The sequence below is a fragment of the Seriola aureovittata genome, chromosome 3 (genome assembly GCF_021018895.1).
Source record: "Seriola aureovittata isolate HTS-2021-v1 ecotype China chromosome 3, ASM2101889v1, whole genome shotgun sequence".
Classification (NCBI taxonomy): domain Eukaryota; kingdom Metazoa; phylum Chordata; class Actinopteri; order Carangiformes; family Carangidae; genus Seriola; species Seriola aureovittata.
In genome coordinates this window covers 14,704,973-14,723,983 of record NC_079366.1, presented here as the reverse complement: position 1 = coordinate 14,723,983, position 19,011 = coordinate 14,704,973, and the positions used below count along the sequence as shown (strand labels likewise).

The following is a 19,011-nucleotide window of genomic DNA, read 5'->3' as shown; positions in this document are numbered from 1 at the left end:
ACACCATTCTCCTGATACCAGAAATGTTATCACGCCAACCAAGCAGCGAGCACATTAGGATTTCTGAAAAATATGAAGAGCTCTGTCTGTATTCTAAGTCGCAATTTGTCATTATAGTTCTTACTGTTTAGAGACTGCCAATGACCGTACTAGAAGGTTAAGAAAGTGGGTGACTCTAAAGTTTTTAAGTGATTCTTTCAAAAATATACGATCTTTGCTCACCCTCACACAGTCAGCTGAATCAGAGGGGCGTGGTGGAAAACACGCTTGCTAACGCCCGCAACAGTCAAGTTTGTGTGTAGGTTAGCTGGCTCAACACAACAGCAGTAGCAGCATATGCAGTACTGTTAAATGACTGACCGTGGCAGGCAGGTAGAAGATATATAAATATATATAACCTTGTTGTTATCTAACGGTTTGTACAAATCTGTTACAGTGAACCGTCTGTTCTGAACCAGTATAAACCGGAGAGAAATGCGAACATAGCCGTTAGCAAGCGAGCCAGGCCGAGGTGAGCTGTCTGGCTATACCTTCATCCAGACAGGAGCATAAATGTTTCACACAAACCAGTTTACCGAGTTGGTTGTCGACGCTGGAGAGGATGCGCAAGGACGTGAGGATATTATTAGTGGGAGAGCGTAAGTAAAGCTGTTGTTTCCAGTGCTGGACAGGTGAGACTGTCTACGGGGTCAGCCCTTAGTGTTCACTTCACATTGCCTTGATGCTACTAGCTGGGAATGTGATGCTGACAACCACACCACTGTCTCACGGTGATGGTGGTGTGTATTTTAATTTTAGTTCATTCGCCTTTACGCCTCGTATCTTCTATTGATAATTAAAACAATTAGTTCATATATTACAAACACAACAGTTTATTCTTACTCCTAGCCCATCACGTAACCCACCTTATTTCGCTAATGTCATTGAGGTCTTTCCCAACCTTTTCTCTGAACTGAACATTGAAATCACTGCAGAGATACTTTAAACTACAGCAAAGCTAAAGAAATTGATACAAATTTAATTTAAATCTGTATACAAATGAGAAATATCAGGTGACATCTTCCTATTTGTTTTTCCTGTGTTCAATAAAGTATTGGATTATCACTGAATAAAAGGAAGTGTCTTCCAAACAGGTTATGGTCTTTTCTAGAATTATTACTTTTATAGACGTTTTTTTATTTCAGACTTCTGCTTTTTCCTGGCACAGCTCCACAGCAATCCCAGTTGTCTTGGGAACTAGATTGTTTCCTCTGTTCTTCTAAACTTAATATTATTAACAGATCATTTGATGAAACATTTTTCACAGGTCTCTAGCTTAGTAATAGAAATTCATGGAGTAATATTAAAATCAGCGCCGCAATGGAAGCTGCAGTTCATAGATCACACACAGCCATTAAAATTGTTCTATGGTTTTGTAATGTCCACAGTGTAAAGTCTGTGCCCCAGTCTCATGGCCTGAATAGCTTGTAAAGCTCAATTAATTATTTTCACATTAATTATAATGAGCTAGTGAGCAAACATAGTTCAGGGTATGCTAAACTCCTCTTCTGTCTCCATCCCTCCATAGCCAAGGTGGGGAAGACGTCTCTAATCATGTCCCTGGTCAGCGAGGAGTTCCCAGATGTGGTATGGAGAAACATTTTGTCAGATAATGGTCACCCTGATGATGCCTCTCCACCTTGAACTAAATATTTGCCTTTGTGGGGTTTATCACTAATGATTTGACTGTTTTATTGAAGCTCTGTAGCCAGTTGTAAACATGTCTATATGAGCCATAGCCTAGTGTCTCCCTTGTGTCTGTGCCAGGTGCCCTACCGAGCTGAGGAAATCACCATACCTGCAGATGTCACACCAGAGAGAGTTCCCACACACATTGTGGACTATTCAGGTACTTTAAGGCCATGCCTGTTTCTTTCTTTTGATTCTGCAGTGACTGGAAAATGTTTCCATGTAATAGTGTTTCAGTATTGCTGCATTAAATGTTGGTACCCCATTTTGGGAAATCATAAATATATACATTTTTTAAATGGCTAATTGAGAAAGAAGAGTGCTTTCCGGGTTTTAACTGTAATATATTTGTCTTTCCCTAACAGAGGCAGAGCAGACAGATGAGCAGCTGTTTCAGGAGATCTCCAAGGTTAGTCAGTGCAATATACATTTCTATTATACTTGGAGATAAGTGCTGAGTTCTAATGGCCCTAATGGACATCTGTGTTGGTCTCTCACATAGGCAAATGTGATTTGTATTGTCTACTCTGTCAACAACAAGAAGTCTATAGAAAAGGTGAGTTACCTCTGCTGCTAGCATTTCCATAATTTGTTTGCATTACAGTTAAACAGTATAACTTTACATGTGAGACCATGTGACTTATAGATTAGAAGTTGTCTCTAAAAATAGAGATCTTTGTATGTTTTCATCTTTTCTACCTTTGTTTTCATCTGGGTAGGTGACCAGCCACTGGATCCCCCTCATTACCGAGAACACGGACAAGGACAGCAGGTGTGAACTTATAAAAATAGTCCATAGTTTGATGTCATGTCAGTTTTGGACTAAAGAAATATGGGATGGAAGAGGGTGCCTATTTCTCCATTGGCCATGAGCATGTCAGCAAGTCTGCATTTTCTGTAGCAAGAGGCCAACCATTTCAATTTTCTACTAGTGCTTGAAGTGATGACCTATAGTCACAAGGTGGAAAATGTCTCACAATTGCTTCACTGTGAGCAGCAGTGTAAGTGCAGCATCTCACATGAGCAGATTCAGCCTCCTGCGTTGTGGTATTCTCACTGTGATATCAGTCACTGCTGTTATTGGAAGGAAAATACTGAAATTCATACAATGAAAAGTACTCTTTTGAATTAGCAGTCACCAGCTGTTGTCATTGACATTTCATGTGATATATAAGTGTTGATGCAATGCTGTGGTGGTGTGTCCAGGGTTCCGCTGATCCTGGTGGGCAACAAGTCGGACCTGGTGGAACACAGCAGCATGGAGACCATACTACCCATAATGAACCAGTACAGTGAAATAGAGACTTGTGTGGAGGTGAGAGACTGACCTGATTGATTAATTAACAAGTTTAATACAGTAGCAATGCTACAGATTCAGACAACAGACAAACACAAATCAAAGGCGACACAAATAGAAATTAATATCTTCTTCTTTCGCCAACACATAATCAAAATATAAAGAGGGGAAGAAACTAAACAGCAGTTCAACATTAATATTTGGTGGAAATTGTGAACTAAGTGGGAGCCAAGAGGAACAGCCTTGTTTTTAGGTTACTCTCAATACATTTGTATTTTATCTGTGGTGTTTTGAAGGCTTTTGTCAGTCCTTTCAAGATGCATAAGTTTAGGTAAAAACATTAAATCTAAATAGAATTAATTGCATTTCTACATAATGACAGGAAATAGAATAACCACAGATTATAAATGTCAATACATTCACAATATCATCTCTCTCGATTTTCTTGTGAAATTTATTGATAGTGACATACCTCCTACATATACATTAACATATTGATTGTTGTTTCAATGCTTTTGCCTTTTTATCCTTTCTGACAGCTGCCGTCTTCTATTTTTCTTCTATTTTTTGCATATGTACTACATGCAGTGTTTGTAACAAGTGAGAGTAGGGGAGGGCAGTACAATAAAATTTGATACTTGACACTGGCCATAAGCTTAACATAACCCCACATCATGGTGAATGCTGTATGTGATGTGTCTGTGCAAGATTAACCAGTAGTGTGTGAGAAGTCTTCTGTTATGATTGTGTTTTTTTCTGTTGACCTCATCCTGTGTCCCTATTTAGCGCTGACTACTCTCCTCTTCTAACAGGGAGTCACCTGTGATTTTTTCGGAGTAGTTAATTAGACCAGGCGTGTCGCGCACACAGATCCTGTGTGTTAATACCCTGTCTGGCCCTTGCTTAGCTCTCATACACATACACACCTATACAGTACATGCCAACATACACACACAAACCCACACCTATAGAGACAAGTAGGTAACAGCAATGGCCCTGCTTTGTCAGGACACATTGTTGACAGTGTCACTGCTGATACACATCAAGCAGGACCTCAGTGTACTTGTGCACACTTGCTTGCAGTTTGTGTTCAGGTTTTTTCTTTCCAAGGCTATATGTAGGGTGTGAAGGTACTGCACTGCAGCATTGAAAATCCATGCATTTATAACCAAACTCCCTTCTTTTTCTTATGTATAGTGTTCAGCAAAGAATCTGAAAAACATCTCAGAGCTGTTCTACTACGCCCAAAAAGCAGTTCTGCACCCCACCGGTCCCCTCTACTGTCCTGAGAAAAAAGATGTAAGAGCAAAAATAATCTATGCAAATTCACGGAAACTGTTTGTTTGATGGAGGGGTTAGTACACTTATAGTACACTATCTAATTCTGTCAAATGTGAATTGACAGAGAATTCATATCTGAATGTCTTAGTCTTACTACTGGTGTAAACAGAATTTTAGCAAATTGTAAAGTGTGAAATATTTTTGTTTGAAGTAACTTTTGATTTACCACTTTGATTTCTAGATGAAGCCGCTTTGTGTGAAAGCTCTCACTCGAATCTTCAAAGTGTCAGATCTGGACAATGATGGGATTCTTAATGATAATGAGCTCAACTTCTTCCAGGTAAATCAACTGATGAATATTGTAGATGACAAAGTTAACAATAGGTTTAAAAAAAAAAAAAAAAAGAAGTATAATTTGCAACTAATGCAATTGTTATTGTTTCTTAATTTTTGGGATGAATCCATTACCACACTTGTGGACTGTTTTTGACTCACATTGATGTTTTTGTCTGACTGCTCATAGCGGACATGCTTCAACACCCCGCTAGAGCCTCAGGCATTAGAGGATGTAAAAAATGTGGTGCGGAAGAATTTGAGCGACGGGGTTTGTGATAACGGACTCACTCTGAAAGGTAAGAATAGATGGAGTTACCTCTTTTTTTCATTTTTTAAAACATAAACTAACAAAACTGCAGTCACATTATTTCTGACTGCGTTTCTGTGACTCCATAGGTTTCCTATTCCTCCACACCCTGTTCATTCAGCGAGGTCGCCATGAAACAACCTGGACAGTGCTGAGGAGATTTGGATACGATGATGACCTGGAGTTAAATCAGGACTACCTCTTCCCACCGTGAGTCTCAGACTTTATTTTTTAAACATCAGGTACCTTTTTTTCCTTTGTGATTCATCAAATTATTTCTCTGTATATACTGTATGAGGCTACACATGCATTTGTCCACACTATTTTTTTTTATTTTCTTAAGGTAACAATGTAGTTTTATCACTTTTAGTTCCTTCTGCTCATTGTGCTCAAATTGTCAATGTTTCATTCACCAATTGACATAACACTATTGTTTTTAGCAAGGTAAGATTAGTAAGTAGAATTAATATGCACATTTTCACCACACCTGCTAATATGTCTGCTTAATCCCATCGTAACATTTATCCTTTTTTGTAAATTTTTGTAGTAATGTTTATTGTGTTTATCTTTAAATCTATGTGAACTTTGTGATATCTAACTCTCTCTAGATTGAAAATTCCTCCAGACTGCACTACAGAGCTCAACCATAATGCCTACCTCTTCCTCCAGAGCGTCTTTGACAAACATGACAAGGTACAATCCTGTAAAACCTGGTTCTTTATTTGCATTAGCCTCTGCCCTAGAGAGGCACTTAGAAGAAGCTGCTCAGTACGCAGCGCCGTGTAAAACCAAAATACCCTCCCATAGCCAACACTGACCACCTGCTGAGGCGTGATTTAACTTCTAGCCACTGAGGAGGGATTGACATGAGCATTAGCTGCGAGGTTCAAATGAAAGTCAAAGAGTAAAAGTGGCAGCTTGTGCCAAGATCTGCTTTCTGTCATAGTGATTGGTGTGAGCTTTGGTCCATCATGTTTGTTTTCTCAGGTAGAGGTTGAGACAGGAAAACAATTGACTGAATTATTATTATTATTGTTGCTACCACTGAGCAAGTGCAGTTCATTCAGTTTACATCCACCCTTAAAATCCCACCTGAGATATTTCCTGCTTTGAGCAACATAGTCCATATTTTGGCATAGATTTACTTCCTGAACAACAATCTGTGTGTCTGTCAGGACCGTGACTGTGCCTTGTCACCAGAGGAGCTGAGGGACCTGTTTGATGTTTTTCCCTACATGCCCTGGGGTCCAGATGTCAATAACACAGTTTGCACTAATGACCAAGGCTGGATCACTTACCAGGGGTATCTCTCCCAATGGACGTAAGTAGGCATTTAATTAATTTAAAGCCATTTTGGCCCTGTTCAGACCTGGCATTTACAAGTGTCTTGGGTGATCCGATCACAAGTGGACAGCTCTAAGTACGTCAGTTCACACCTGGCATTAAAATGTGTCTCAAGTGACTACATGTGAAGGGGATCTCTGTGATCAGATCACCCGAGATGGATGGTAGGTAGTGCCAGGTCTGAGTAGGGCCTATGTGTGAAATTTAAAAGTTTCAGACTTTGGTGACGTCTAGTGGTAGTATCAAAAAAGATGCTGTTGGCTAAATGGCATGTTTCTATATTTAATGGCTCTTCCATTTAGTTTTTTTTTCCTTCAACTTACTCTTGTTCAGGCTAACTACATATCTCGACGTCCAACGATGCCTGGAGTATTTGGGTTACCTTGGTTACTCAATAATTGCTGAGCAGGAGTCCCACGCATCAGGAATCACAGGTATTTTAACATGTGATATCACAATAATGCTGCCTATATGGAAGAAATTTTGACGCTGTTGCATAACATAATGTAGTTATCGTATATGTAAATTGCTTTGCACGCCACTATTTTACTCATCATGCACTAGGTCATCACATCAGTTAGTCAACACTGTCATAGCATCAGCTGTTGGACGGTTGAAGCAGCAGTTGAATGTTATTGCTGAGTGACTGCAAGCATGTGCTGTGTACAGCAGCAGTCTTAACTGATCCTCTGATGCCTGTGTGTGGTTTTCCCCCTGCAGTGACCAGAGATAAGAAGATTGACCTGCAGAAGAAGCAGACCCAGCGCAGTGTCTTCCGCTGTAATGTCTTTGGAGACATTGGCAGTGGCAAAAGTGGTTTCCTCCAATCTTTCCTGGGTAGAAACCTCACGGTAAAAAAAACATAAACACCAGTAATGATCATACCCATTTTAATGCATATTTTGCCATCAGATATATTTCACTATGTCCCAGTGTTCACGCTTTCATAACCCTTCCATCACAGAGACAGTGCATAAAGTAAATCTTGTTTTACATTGTCATATTTGATAGGTATTCCACTAAACATACAGATTTTTCGTCTGTATGTTTTTTCACATAGTCGCATATTACACTTATACACTATAAAAGTAAATATCGGATTGTATGAATATAGTCTGACATAGATTTTTCCCATAATTTACCTCACACTGTCATCTGACTTATATGACCTTTCTCTTCTCTTCTTCTCAGCTCCAAAAAACAATTAGAGAAGAACACAGATCCTACTATGCCATAAGCACAACATATGTTTACGGCCAGGAGAAATACCTTCTTGTGAGTATGAGAAACCTCCAATATTTGAATTACTAGCAATTTTTGCAGTCTTGGGTTGTGTCTAGATAAAGCTCTTCCAGTGCTAAAAACAATTTAAGATGAGAGAATCCTTTATTAAACAAAAGTAATAAACAAAAGGAATAGCATTAACACAAAATAAAATACAAAATAAGTCAGATAAGTAAATGAGATAAGTGAAATAATACATTATTATACATATGAAATACTGATATTGCAAAGTTTAGTATATGTTGATATTTCACAAATGGATTGTCAAAAAGGTCCTCAGTAATGCCCTCTACGTCCAGATGTTCTGGCTTTTCTTATATGGTGCATTTGCATTGTGAGACCAGTTTATTATTCAAATGCAATGCAATAATAATAATTCATAATAATTACCAATATTCTGATTTATGTTACATTTCATTATATTTATATAATAAAAAACTACAATATGTGCATTGTATATGAGGTTGTCAACTGTGAACCATCAAGGTCAGCCCAGTCTGAGGCTGGCTGTACTTATCTGGCTGTGTATATATAAGCTGCTTATCATGCTCATCTAGTGCTTTTGTCAAGCAAGCATTTCTACTTGCTTGACAAAAGCCTTAGCATTGCACTACTTACTTGCAAAAGTGCAAATTCAACACAGTAGTGTTTGCATGTACTATTACAATACTCAGCAACTGAAATATGGCTGGTCTTGTGTGACTGTTAAGGTATAGACAAAACACTCAACATATCAGCTCTGCAGAATGGCTACTTTTAGCTCGACACGTTTAGCAGCTAAACCACAATCTCTGAAGCTAACCTGCTAGCCATATTTAAACATGGCGTTAGTACTCGAGTCGCCTGCCCTCTTTTTCTGTTCTCTGGGTCTCTAAAAGTTTCACACACAGTAGGCCTGGACTGATCTTCAATAATATCAAGCATTGCAATATATCCCAACATTTGCATTTTTCATATACTGATTTTTTTTCTTCTTTTTTTCCGATTTTGCACAGTATGCCCTGCTGGCTAGATCGATTCTTATTTCACTGCTTTACTTACTTTACATTTTACCTTGGCATGTGAAAAATAAAACTATTAACTGCTGATGATGAACGCACTGACACTCCCTCTGTGCTGGCATTCAAAGTAAAAGACTCCGCATAGCGCAGCATAGTGAGTCTGTTTCTGCAGGAACAAATAACTGGAGCATAAAGGCTGTGGTGCTGCTGCATTAGTGAAGCATCCTCTACAGAAGAGATTGCTAAGGTACATGACAAACTCTCCTCTCCAGCTTCATGAAGTCTTCCCTGACTTTGACTACCTGTCTGATGCTGATATGGCCTGTGACATTGTCTGTCTGCTCTATGATGTCAGCAACCCTTACTCCTTTGAGTACTGCGCCAAAGTCTTCAAGGTAAGGCTATGTATTCACTGGTTCGCTATATATCAAAACAAAAAATGTTTACTCAATTAATAACTTAAACATCATCATTCATCACCCTGTCTCTTCCTCCCTCAGCAATACTTTATGGACAGCAAGACACCCTGTATGATGATAGCAGCGAAGTCAGACCTGCCAGAGATCAAACAGATGTATGGCTGCAGTCCTCTGGAGTTCTGCAGGAGGCACAGGATGCCGCCTCCCCAGTCCTTCACCTGTAACATAGCAGCAGCCCCCAGCAGAGACATCTACACCAAACTTACCACTATGGCCATGTACCCGTACGTATACAGACACTACACCAGAGTCATTAAACTTGCACTAGATTTTTTTTGCACATAAAGTAGACAGTTACAAAGTCATTTAAATTGATGTAAGTAATGTGTATTTATAGCTAAAGTTCATATCACTTCCAACCAGCTTTTGTTCACAAGCAAGGGTTAGGCCAGGAACACACTGACTGTGTGTCGCGCTGTGTGGCATGATCTAGAGGTTCTGTCTCTCACTTATTTTTCATGCGTGTGTCTCCCAGCAAGAATAGACAGAGAAAAGACCTGTTGATGTCATATTAACATCATACCAGCAACCTTACATAAAACTGACACCTTCCACTATAGTTTCTATGTCTAGGCTAAATCTGAATATGACACGGACATGAAAAAATATAAATTTATTTTTTAACCATTTTAGCAGCTGCACGTGTAGAAGATGATATTTTACTGACAGTTTCTGTCAAAATTAAATCAGAAATTAATTTACAATAAAGAGAAATCAAACTTTCCAGTAACCTGCAAACATTATGTAGAGAGATAAAGCTGGCAGCTGTAGCAATGTAGCACAGACGCAGCCAGTGTGAACACACATGCATGCTTCTCCACAGCAGTTCAGCAATGTCAGCCGATACGCTCACGCAACGCAGGCAGTGTGTACCCGACGCTTGTGTTACAACAACTGTAATTTTGCAGTTTTGTGATACAGTATAGACTTGAATCTCATGTTATTTAACCTGAATACAATGTCATTCAAATGATAGAGCTTATAATTGATTAATTTTTATTACACCATTTCTTAACTGTCTGTGAACATGAGGCCCAACTTTCTGGTTTTAAATATTCCAAAGTCATAGCAGAAGTTAACATGCTTTTATTATCACTTTTACTAGTGGAAAACCTACCAACTAATGAGTTAAACTATGATGGTTAGTACAAGCTGTCATCCACCAGAAGAAGACTTTTAACTTTTAGTCCCAAAAGCATATAAAAGGGAAATTCATTTTTTTAACTGCTGCTACAATCTGGAAGCTTAATCTTTTCTGTCTGACACAAGGTCTGTGTTTAATGTTTGCCTATGTAGCGGTTGGTACTGGGAGATATTTTTAACATAATCTATATCTTGTTTATACAACCCCCCTGGGTCTATGGAAAATTGCACTGGCCAACTAGACTTGTATATCGTCAGCTACATGTGACCTGAACTATGAGTTTCTGAATGAAAGTGAATCTGTCTGAAACAGGTAGAGTAGATGAGATGGGTTTTTTTGGTCAAGATTCATTTAAACATAGTTCACAGTAAAAATACAAAGCTCTGCTCTGTTCAATTTCTACTATTTCATTCCCTTGCTCAGGATAAGCTTACTCCCTCAGGGGATGTTTCTACTCTCGGCATGTCTCAGTATCTGACATCGTGTTCTCCAGTCTACATGCATTAATACACTTCACTGCCCTCTGGACATGTTGCTTTCAGTCTGATGCCACAGTGTTTTGCATTGTAGGTAAATGGGTCCCCCTGGAGAACACTAATGTTGATCTCTCCCTGAGGCTCCCAATCTTGCAGTCAAGTTGTCAGCACAGATAAACTGTCTGCACATCACACAGTTAAACAGTTACATTATTATGGCAGACTTAAATCTAGAGCCCAGTTTATTGAATTTACTTATGCCATATTGATGCGGTGGTGCCATCCTCTTTTCTGGGTTCACAGAGCATAAATTGTTTTTAAAGTGCTTGTTCATCCACATTACACGTATTTTCTCATCTACTTTCCCTTCATTGATTAGTGTACTGAATACCTTCATTGTCCTTAATATCCCACAGTGGAAACATTTCAACTTCTCTTTATGGACCTGGCTTTGATGTGATGAGCCACATTGGACTCTTGTAATGGTGGAGGCACTTTCAACTCTTAACTTTTTTTCTCTCCCCCTTGTGTGTATTGCGTGTGTCCCATTTTCTGGGGTATGTTTTTAAAAACCCACCGTGTGTGGTTTGTGTGTTTTTGTGTGGGTGTGTCTTCCCCAAATCTCTCCTCAGCCATGCCCGGCTGCGCTGCATGTGCACTTGTAACCGGTGCACCTTCTGCTTGTGTCAGAACTTCCTCAACTCTGAGCTGCTGCAGACGGTCAGGGCCAAACTCTACGCTGTCGTACTTAGAAGGTCCTCTTTACTTCTTACGAACGTCTTTTCATCTCTGTGACATGTTACCATCACCACCCTGTACTAGCTTTTATCGGTTATTCCTTCTTTTTTCATTCTGCCATTCTGCGTTCTGCTTTTTTCTTTTTGAGTTGTTTGATTTTTAGGCACTGGACCAATGCTTTATCACAGCAGGCTGTTGCAAATTCCACCCTGTGGAAGTGACTCACATACGTTTTATACAATATTCTGTGAATATTGTCTATACTTTAATTTGAGACTACAGTAATATGATGTTTCTGCAGATAATAATGCCTAAGTCTATTTAGTGACTAAATGTTTGCAGGTGGTCTTTACCTCTGATTTTATTTTTACTCTCACATAGTTACCATCCTCCCACAGCTTAGCTTTTCATTTAGCAATACAATGTTGAAGCATGTCTTTTTTTCTTTTCTTTTTTTTTTACTTTCCTCTCTTTAGAACATCATTTTCCTGGCACCTTTGTCCATCTTTTTCATGTTGTCAGATTACTTTGATTTTTGTCCTTTCTCTCCAACAATCCTTTTTGGTTTCTACATTATCTTCTTGCTTTCTTCCTTTTTCACCTTTCTTAATATTAACATTGCTTGCAAGCTCTTTGTGTAAGGATTGTAAGCAGCGTTTCCAGTTTTGATTTAAATCCCATTGTAATTCGGTTGGTGTCAACTTTCCTCTTGTTGTCTTCTTTGCTCATGTGACTGTTCCTCAGCCGTCTCATCTAACAGAGATGTCATAACTCATTTCCAGTCTTGTTGTCTTGTGTCATAACTATAATCCTGCACGTCCCTCATCTATTTGATTGGCTTTTGCTTCAGCGTCTCCATATTTAGAAGCTATATCGCTGTTCTGTCATCACGTCATCCTTATTTTCTTCAGGTTTATTTGATATATTTTCACATCATCTTTTTTAGCAACACTTCTTGCTCCTGAGACTTCCATTCATCATTTTTCTTTCAAACTGGAGAGTTATTAGTTTAATAGAAGTAGTTGTATATGATGCAGTAGATTGTATAAATAGGCTGAGGCTGAGTCAGGTCTGATCCATTCAAGAATTAACTAGGTTTTTTTGTCCTTTTCTTCATCATCCCTATTTTCAACTTTGTTTCTTTACTGTTTACTGTTCTTCCCTTTACTCTGTCTTTGTATTCATTTATCTCTCAACCTTCTCTGTTTAACAGACATGTCAGCCAAGCAGAACTGACAAGCTCGACCTTCTGGCTCAGAGCGAGCGTTGGGGCCACAGTGTTTGCAGTGCTGGGCTTCACCATGTACAGAGTGCTGCTCAAACCACGGTGATGCTTGGGCATTTTGGTCCAACCTCCTTTTACCCATGGTACATATAAAGCTATTTTGACCAGTCACAACATTAGTTTTTCCTGTTTACATTAAGTGAATGAAAAATTTCTGGAAAATCTGTCACGGTTTTGTAGTTTAATAGAAAAATTTTATTTTTTTTTGCAGGAAGAAAATATGTGCAAACTTACTTTAGCAAACATCTTTTTTGCATTTTCATTCCACTGTAATTTTCTCTTTGTGGGGATAAAAGAGAAAAATATTTAATTTTGTACCAAAATTGCTAATTTGCTTAATCTGTCTGTCTGCAAATATTTGCAAAGTAAAGTAATATATTTATATTTATATTTAAAATATTATGGTGAGCTGCTGGTGAGCTGTAGTGAGATACATATGAGTGAGTTACAAATATAGCTATTTTTTTGGTTGCTTGCTGATTGAAATGACGAACAACTTTGGTGTCGTGTAATAGGGATTGCAATGTGTGAGGTATGCAGAAGAACTGATGCTTTCATTAGACTGAACAATGTGTAAATAATGTATATAACATAGTAGACTGTACAATTGTTTGTCCAGAAGGGCCATGTCTGACTTGCACTTATAGCCAGGTCATGAACTTGCACAAACATTAGCATTGATTACTCACATTGACAGAACATTGGTTTGTCTTTCATGGCCAAAAGCTTGGACGCACGTTTTTTTTTTTTATTTTAATGTTTGTGCATCTGAGCATGTGTTTCATCAGTGGATGTGAATGTGTGGAATTAAGGCTCTCCCTCCGCTCTCTCTCTTGTCCTTACATACTGATCACTTTATTTGTCAGCTTGTGTGTGTGTGGATGTGTATGTTTATAAGCTAAGATATTGTACATTTTGTGTTTGCATGCTTCAGAATTTCTGACCACATTCCAGTATTTTAAGACTTTCTTTTACAAAAAAAATGACCACGTCAACTTCTCTATATTGTTTGCCAGCTCCAAATAATCCAGGGTCGTTGTTGTTAAGAGTGCTAAACAGAGGATAGTTAAGTCTTGAGTCCCCGTGAAGTTTGCAGATCATTTGTTCCTTGTGATTCCCAGTCAGCTCTCCTGGTCCCAGAACATGCAATAATGTTAATTTCCATATAACTGCAACTGCTTGCCACAAGGTTCAGTTTGATGTGTTCACTCAGCCTTGCCTTTCCAAAAGTTTACAATAAATAATTATGTCTATTACATCTGGTCTAATGGAATTTATTGTTTTTACCAAGAGATTTAAAGATTTTGTCATTATTTTACTTTCCAGTAATCAAATTTAGGAAATTTGATTTTTTTTGTGTGTGTGTGTGTCTGAACAGCACTAAACCACAGACGACTCTGCAGGTGAAGGATCATGTGTTACTTGTAATGAACAAGATGCCAACAGTATGTTTTGATTATAGAAAAGGAACTTTGTCAATTATTTGTTACTATCACAACTGATTTATTATTCTTTTCTATCTCATATCCTACCCATTGTCCTTTTCTTACATGAGTTTTTATCTATAAAGTTCAGATTGTATGGAAAACTATGTAATGATAGAGAGAGGAAGATTTACTGAGACACAAGAGGGCAGCATTGTTTCAAAAAAACTTTGGTAACACAAACCAAATTGTTTGCCATGTTAAATATGTTTTAAAGAAAATGCAGTGCAAAACTGACTCAGGCCTGTTCATGTGTCTAGATGAGTTCACCAGCTTTCATAATGAGCCAGTCTGAAGGGAGTATATGGACCAGGGTGAGCTCAGATTGAAGTGATCAGTGACATTGTACAAGGTGAGTCTATTCAGTGTATGGGAAGAGATACATTTGAAGAATATCAGACAGGTATGGCTTAAATTATAGATCATTATTGCATTGTTCTCTCAGCACAGTACAAAGTGCTAGAAAGTATGATCTATGAAACCCATTTTGCTCTTCAACAAATAGGCCTATGTGATTTATAAACTTAACTTCATTAACCCTTTTAGTTTTTTTTTAGTTTTTATTGCCATTGGTTTTTAGTGGCTGAAAATGGATTGATGCCACAAAGTTGGTTGTAAATGCTTCACACTTTAATATAAAATAATTTTAAAATGGTGTGTTTTCAATTCCACAACCTATTTACGTCAGTCTGACCTTATTTATTAATTTTCTCAGAACACGTTTCTCAAAAGAGGTCAAGGATGTAGGACAGCTCACACACAGGTTACAAACATTCATGTAAATACAACATTTGATTATTAAGTTGTGTTTTCACAAGCATATTGGTCTGGAGCAGCTTTGGTTGAAGCATTTGGAAAATACATGTAATGACTTCATGGGGGATGTGGCAGAGAGGATTATCTGGTTTACTCAGTCTTGACCTTGGCTTACCAACAAAGTTTTTTATAAGCAGAACCCCAGAACCCAACATTGTGTTAAGTCAAGCATCACCCTGGACCAGTGAAGATACTCTAAAAGGCGCAAAAGTTAGTTCTAAGAAACACTGCATTTGGACATCTGAAGCTGAATAGTCTGGTGGAGCTGCTTTCTCAGGACATTTAAAGCACCACTGGTTTTCTCACTAATGAGTATCTGTAATTATGTGAGACAGTCAGACACTGTGCTGCATGACAACTCCCATTTCACCAGGAAAATGAAGTCCCTGCGAGTACAGCCTACCTTGTGTAGATACCAGTGATGTAATCTAAAGGTGTGTATGCACTGGACACAAATAGGACATTGGAGCAGTGATTCCCAAACATGGGTTCTTCAGTTTGTACAGGGTATGTGAAAAGACTGGAAGTAGCTCAGCTCAAGTAAGAAAAAGGGAATTACCTTTGATTTGTAAATATATATATATATATATATTTAGTCGGCTGTAACAACACCACCTGTTGCAATGGAGGGTGCCTGAAAAGTTGGCAAGGCAGCAGAGAAGTTGAAACTGTTAGCTAAAAGTAATAAAAGAAATAGTTACAGCTAGCTAAAAGTAAATAAATAAGAATCAGTTTGCTAATAACAGTTAACCAGCTAAAAGTAATGGTTGAAACTGTTGGCTTAAATAAATGTTTCAAGCATCCAGTACTAGCTAAGACTGGCAGTTCAATTGTATGAAAAAATGATATACACTTATATAATGAACTTAACAGTATCAGGCATCCAGGTAAAAATCAATTCTAATGAAGACATTTGGAAAACCGCAGAGGGTTAAGGGTTCAGGTGCACAGGAAAGGCTGGGAACCACTGGAAACACTTAGTGCCTGCAAATAGCTCCTGTCAAAAGAAAGCAAACTTCCTCAGCTATTAATTTATACATGAGCTAAGTTCTCCCACAACATAGCAGGTGTTTTTCGTGCTGTATATCTTGTCTGCCTCTCTCCTTTTTCTTCACACTCTCTTCCCTCATTACCCAATCCCCCTCTGTCATCTCTCTCTGCCTCTCATGTTACAGCTCTTCAGCAGATGTTAGCGCATGACTTGTGAAAGTAACCCACGTCAATGCTTATTTTGTCCAATTAACTGCTTTTAATGGAAATTCCCATGGTGCTTGTAGTTAATGAGACAATAATTCCCCTCACTCATTGGTAATATTAAAGATCTGTCCTATAGAGATTGTGACAAGGTTTATTTATTAATTGATTTATTTACTTCATAGTTCATGTTTTTTTTCATTGTGGGACCCAAATAAGCAATTTTGCTTATGTTGTTACCATGTGAAAACCTCCATGACTTATGGTGTTATTGTTCATTCTCTTCATACACAGCTGCTTAGTGCAGTTACATCATGGTTATTTCTTGGAACAGAACAAAAAAATGTGTTAATCTTGACTGTAATGAAGTACATTATGGGCAAGTTTATGCACATAAGACACAGGCTGCATTATGCAAATTGAAATGCACTTGAAGTCATTATATTGTTATAATGAATCTGCAACAGACCAGCAGTTCAGTCCCTCACCCATGTATTAGCTTTGTTTGCACAAAAGCATAAAAAGTGAATTATTTTCAGGCTGTTAATATTTAATTCTGGGTAATGCCGCAAAATTCCACAAAACATGTTTCACTTTCACAAAAAAGCCACATGAAAATACAGAATCCAAACATTTGGCCAGGGGTTGCTGACCTCCATCCACAGATACAGAATAGCTGCTGGGTCTTTATTTAACGACACAACAGACTCCAATTTTAACCCAACAATCCTGTGTAGGAGTCAGGAAAAGACCCCCAGGGTTAAAAATATCAACTGTCCGTATTGTTTCCATGGCAATGCTACCACATATGGTACCTGGGGGAGTTTCACTGAGGGATCCTGATCAACCTACACACTACAGACCACACCGCCATCACATAATTTCTCCTCATACATGGCTTCCACCCAACTATTAGGTCTGTTTGATGTCTCTTGAGGTAATAGGCAGGTGTTTGTCTGAAATGGGGCCCCGTCATTTGGGTGATTGTAGCAGCAAACCTGGAGGGGACAGTTTCTATTCCCTAAAACAACCTGGAATTTACAAGCTTGGGCACTCCCTCCTCTCTGAGCTTTCAAAGCAAGCAATTTCAAAGTTTATGAATGCTGTTTTTGTGGCATGTGATCTATTAGTATTTATAACATGAGATGAGATTACATTAAAAGTGAATGACCGTTACTGAGAAATTGGGCCATTGCAGCAAGAATAATTATTAGGATACACAAAAACAAAGTATTCGAACAAATGCACAACTTAAACAAACTAGTGATACATTTTGATGGTCCTTTCAAAAGCAGTGTGTGTGAACAGTAGTAGAACATGCTGAATTTGACCTAAACTATAACTGAAAATGGGTCTATGAGGAGATACAACAAAGCTACAAGTGAATTTGATCTGTGAATGTTAATCACATTTGCACTGCACTTGGTAAGTATTGATCAGTAATTGGAAAATATGCAAGACTGAAAGATGGTGCAATGATTGATTGGAGCCTGTTACTGTGCAGTTTCTACCTCTACATGAAAAAAATAACAGTTTTATTCACACCTGAGTAGAAAAGACTGACTAAGAAGAACATGCAGGGACGTTATACTGAAACTACACAGTAACAGCTTTGTTGGACATGAGCAACAGATGAAATGTAGCAGTTGTTGTCTATTTGCTCCATCTCTACAGTCTCTGGTATGATGTTACAGAGGCTTCAGAAAGTACTCTGAACCCCTTCACTTTTTTGCACACTTTTGTGTTGTACATTTATTTTAGATAGATAAAATTGCCATTTTTGTCCATCTATATGAATGAATTCTGAATACTCTCAGAATCCCTTACTACAAACTGTATAATCTTTAAGTATTTATTCTAATACACTCTGTTTTTAGCCTACTGCCAACGACACATTATGCTAATTTGATTGTAAGTAAGAATTAGAGTTAGATTATCCAAATAAAATGCAAATATTAGCTCTTTAATTTGTTAGAAAGCATCATGCACCATGAGATCACTTAACTTCTGGAAAAGGTTTTCAGAATAATAGGACCAAGTCCATTCAATATGGAAACTTATTAGCATAATATTTACATCTGCAGATTGGATGAATCATTATAAAAGGCATGTATTAATGACTCATTAACGTTTATATGTACTACCAAACAGAGAGGATGAAACCTGCCAAATTGATTTTTCACCACCTGGCACTTGATCTATATACAGCATTATAGGAAATTTATTTATTAACCATTTATATATGTTACATATAGCCTATTGTGCGTTTGATTGGTGTTCTAAATTACCGTCTTTTTATTAGGCAATTTATTATTATCGTCAGGCACAAATGACCTAACGACCTCCAACCTCTGAGCCAGTGAGAGAGTGACAGCCAGCTGTTCAGCCAGGGACCTGGAGTTCCTCGAAACCCCTGAGCGGGAGTGGCTGGTGATCCCTCATCACCACGGGCCAAATCTCTCCCTGCCTCCTCTCTCCCTCCATCTCTCCGCCCCCACCCCTCTCTCTCTCTCTCTCTCTCTCTCTTCTCTCTCTCTCTCTCTCTCCCTCTCCCTCTCCCCCTCTCCCTCCTTCCATCTCTTTCTGTGCCAGTAAGGACGCATGCGGCTGGAGTAGAGTCCCGGCGTCTCCTCCTGGAGCTGAAACAGCCATCCCAGCGGAGGCGGTCGGTGTCTTCCTACCCTCCCACCCTTTGAGGCTCCCTGCCGGCACGCGGCGGAGCAGGCAGACGGCTGTCCCCGCGCTACGCCGCCGACCGGCAGAAAACAGCGTGCCAGGTATCATGACGCACCAGAAAATTGGGCACTTGCAGGGACT

The 19,011-nt window shown here is 38.7% G+C and overlaps 2 protein-coding genes across 5 annotated transcripts in view; both read left to right on the top strand.

The window, feature by feature from the left end:
- The first annotated feature begins 261 nt into the window (after positions 1-261).
- Positions 262-18,681, top strand: rhot1b (ras homolog family member T1). 3 transcript variants are annotated; one of them, XR_008827085.1, is made up of 22 exons: positions 262-638; positions 1,568-1,626; positions 1,807-1,888; positions 2,094-2,137; positions 2,231-2,284; positions 2,448-2,500; positions 2,935-3,043; positions 4,223-4,324; positions 4,548-4,646; positions 4,830-4,938; positions 5,039-5,159; positions 5,558-5,642; positions 6,125-6,270; positions 6,627-6,727; positions 7,014-7,144; positions 7,485-7,568; positions 8,851-8,973; positions 9,079-9,281; positions 11,310-11,432; positions 12,629-12,783; positions 14,445-14,536; positions 18,518-18,681. XR_008827085.1 is itself a non-coding variant. In XM_056371222.1 (20 exons), the coding sequence occupies exons 1-20, from the start codon at positions 602-604 to the stop codon at positions 12,744-12,746; spliced, it is 1,983 nt and encodes a 660-aa protein (XP_056227197.1). In that variant the 5' UTR covers positions 262-601; the 3' UTR covers positions 12,747-13,956. The 3 variants fall into 3 exon arrangements, 2 of the variants coding, with proteins under 2 accessions (XP_056227197.1, XP_056227199.1); XM_056371222.1 differs by lacking the exons at positions 14,445-14,536; positions 18,518-18,681 and having other exon boundaries at positions 12,629-13,956; XM_056371224.1 differs by lacking the exons at positions 11,310-11,432; positions 14,445-14,536; positions 18,518-18,681 and having other exon boundaries at positions 12,629-13,956.
- A 74-nt stretch (positions 18,682-18,755) lies between these two features.
- Positions 18,756-19,011, top strand: part of rhbdl3 (rhomboid, veinlet-like 3 (Drosophila)) — a 60,456-nt gene continuing 60,200 nt past the window's right edge. The window contains exon 1 of one of the 2 annotated variants that reach the window (XM_056371225.1): positions 18,756-18,971. The gene's annotated coding sequence lies outside the window, so the exon portion shown is untranslated. The remainder of the gene's footprint in view (positions 18,972-19,011) is intronic. The other variant, XM_056371227.1, reaches the window with a different exon arrangement.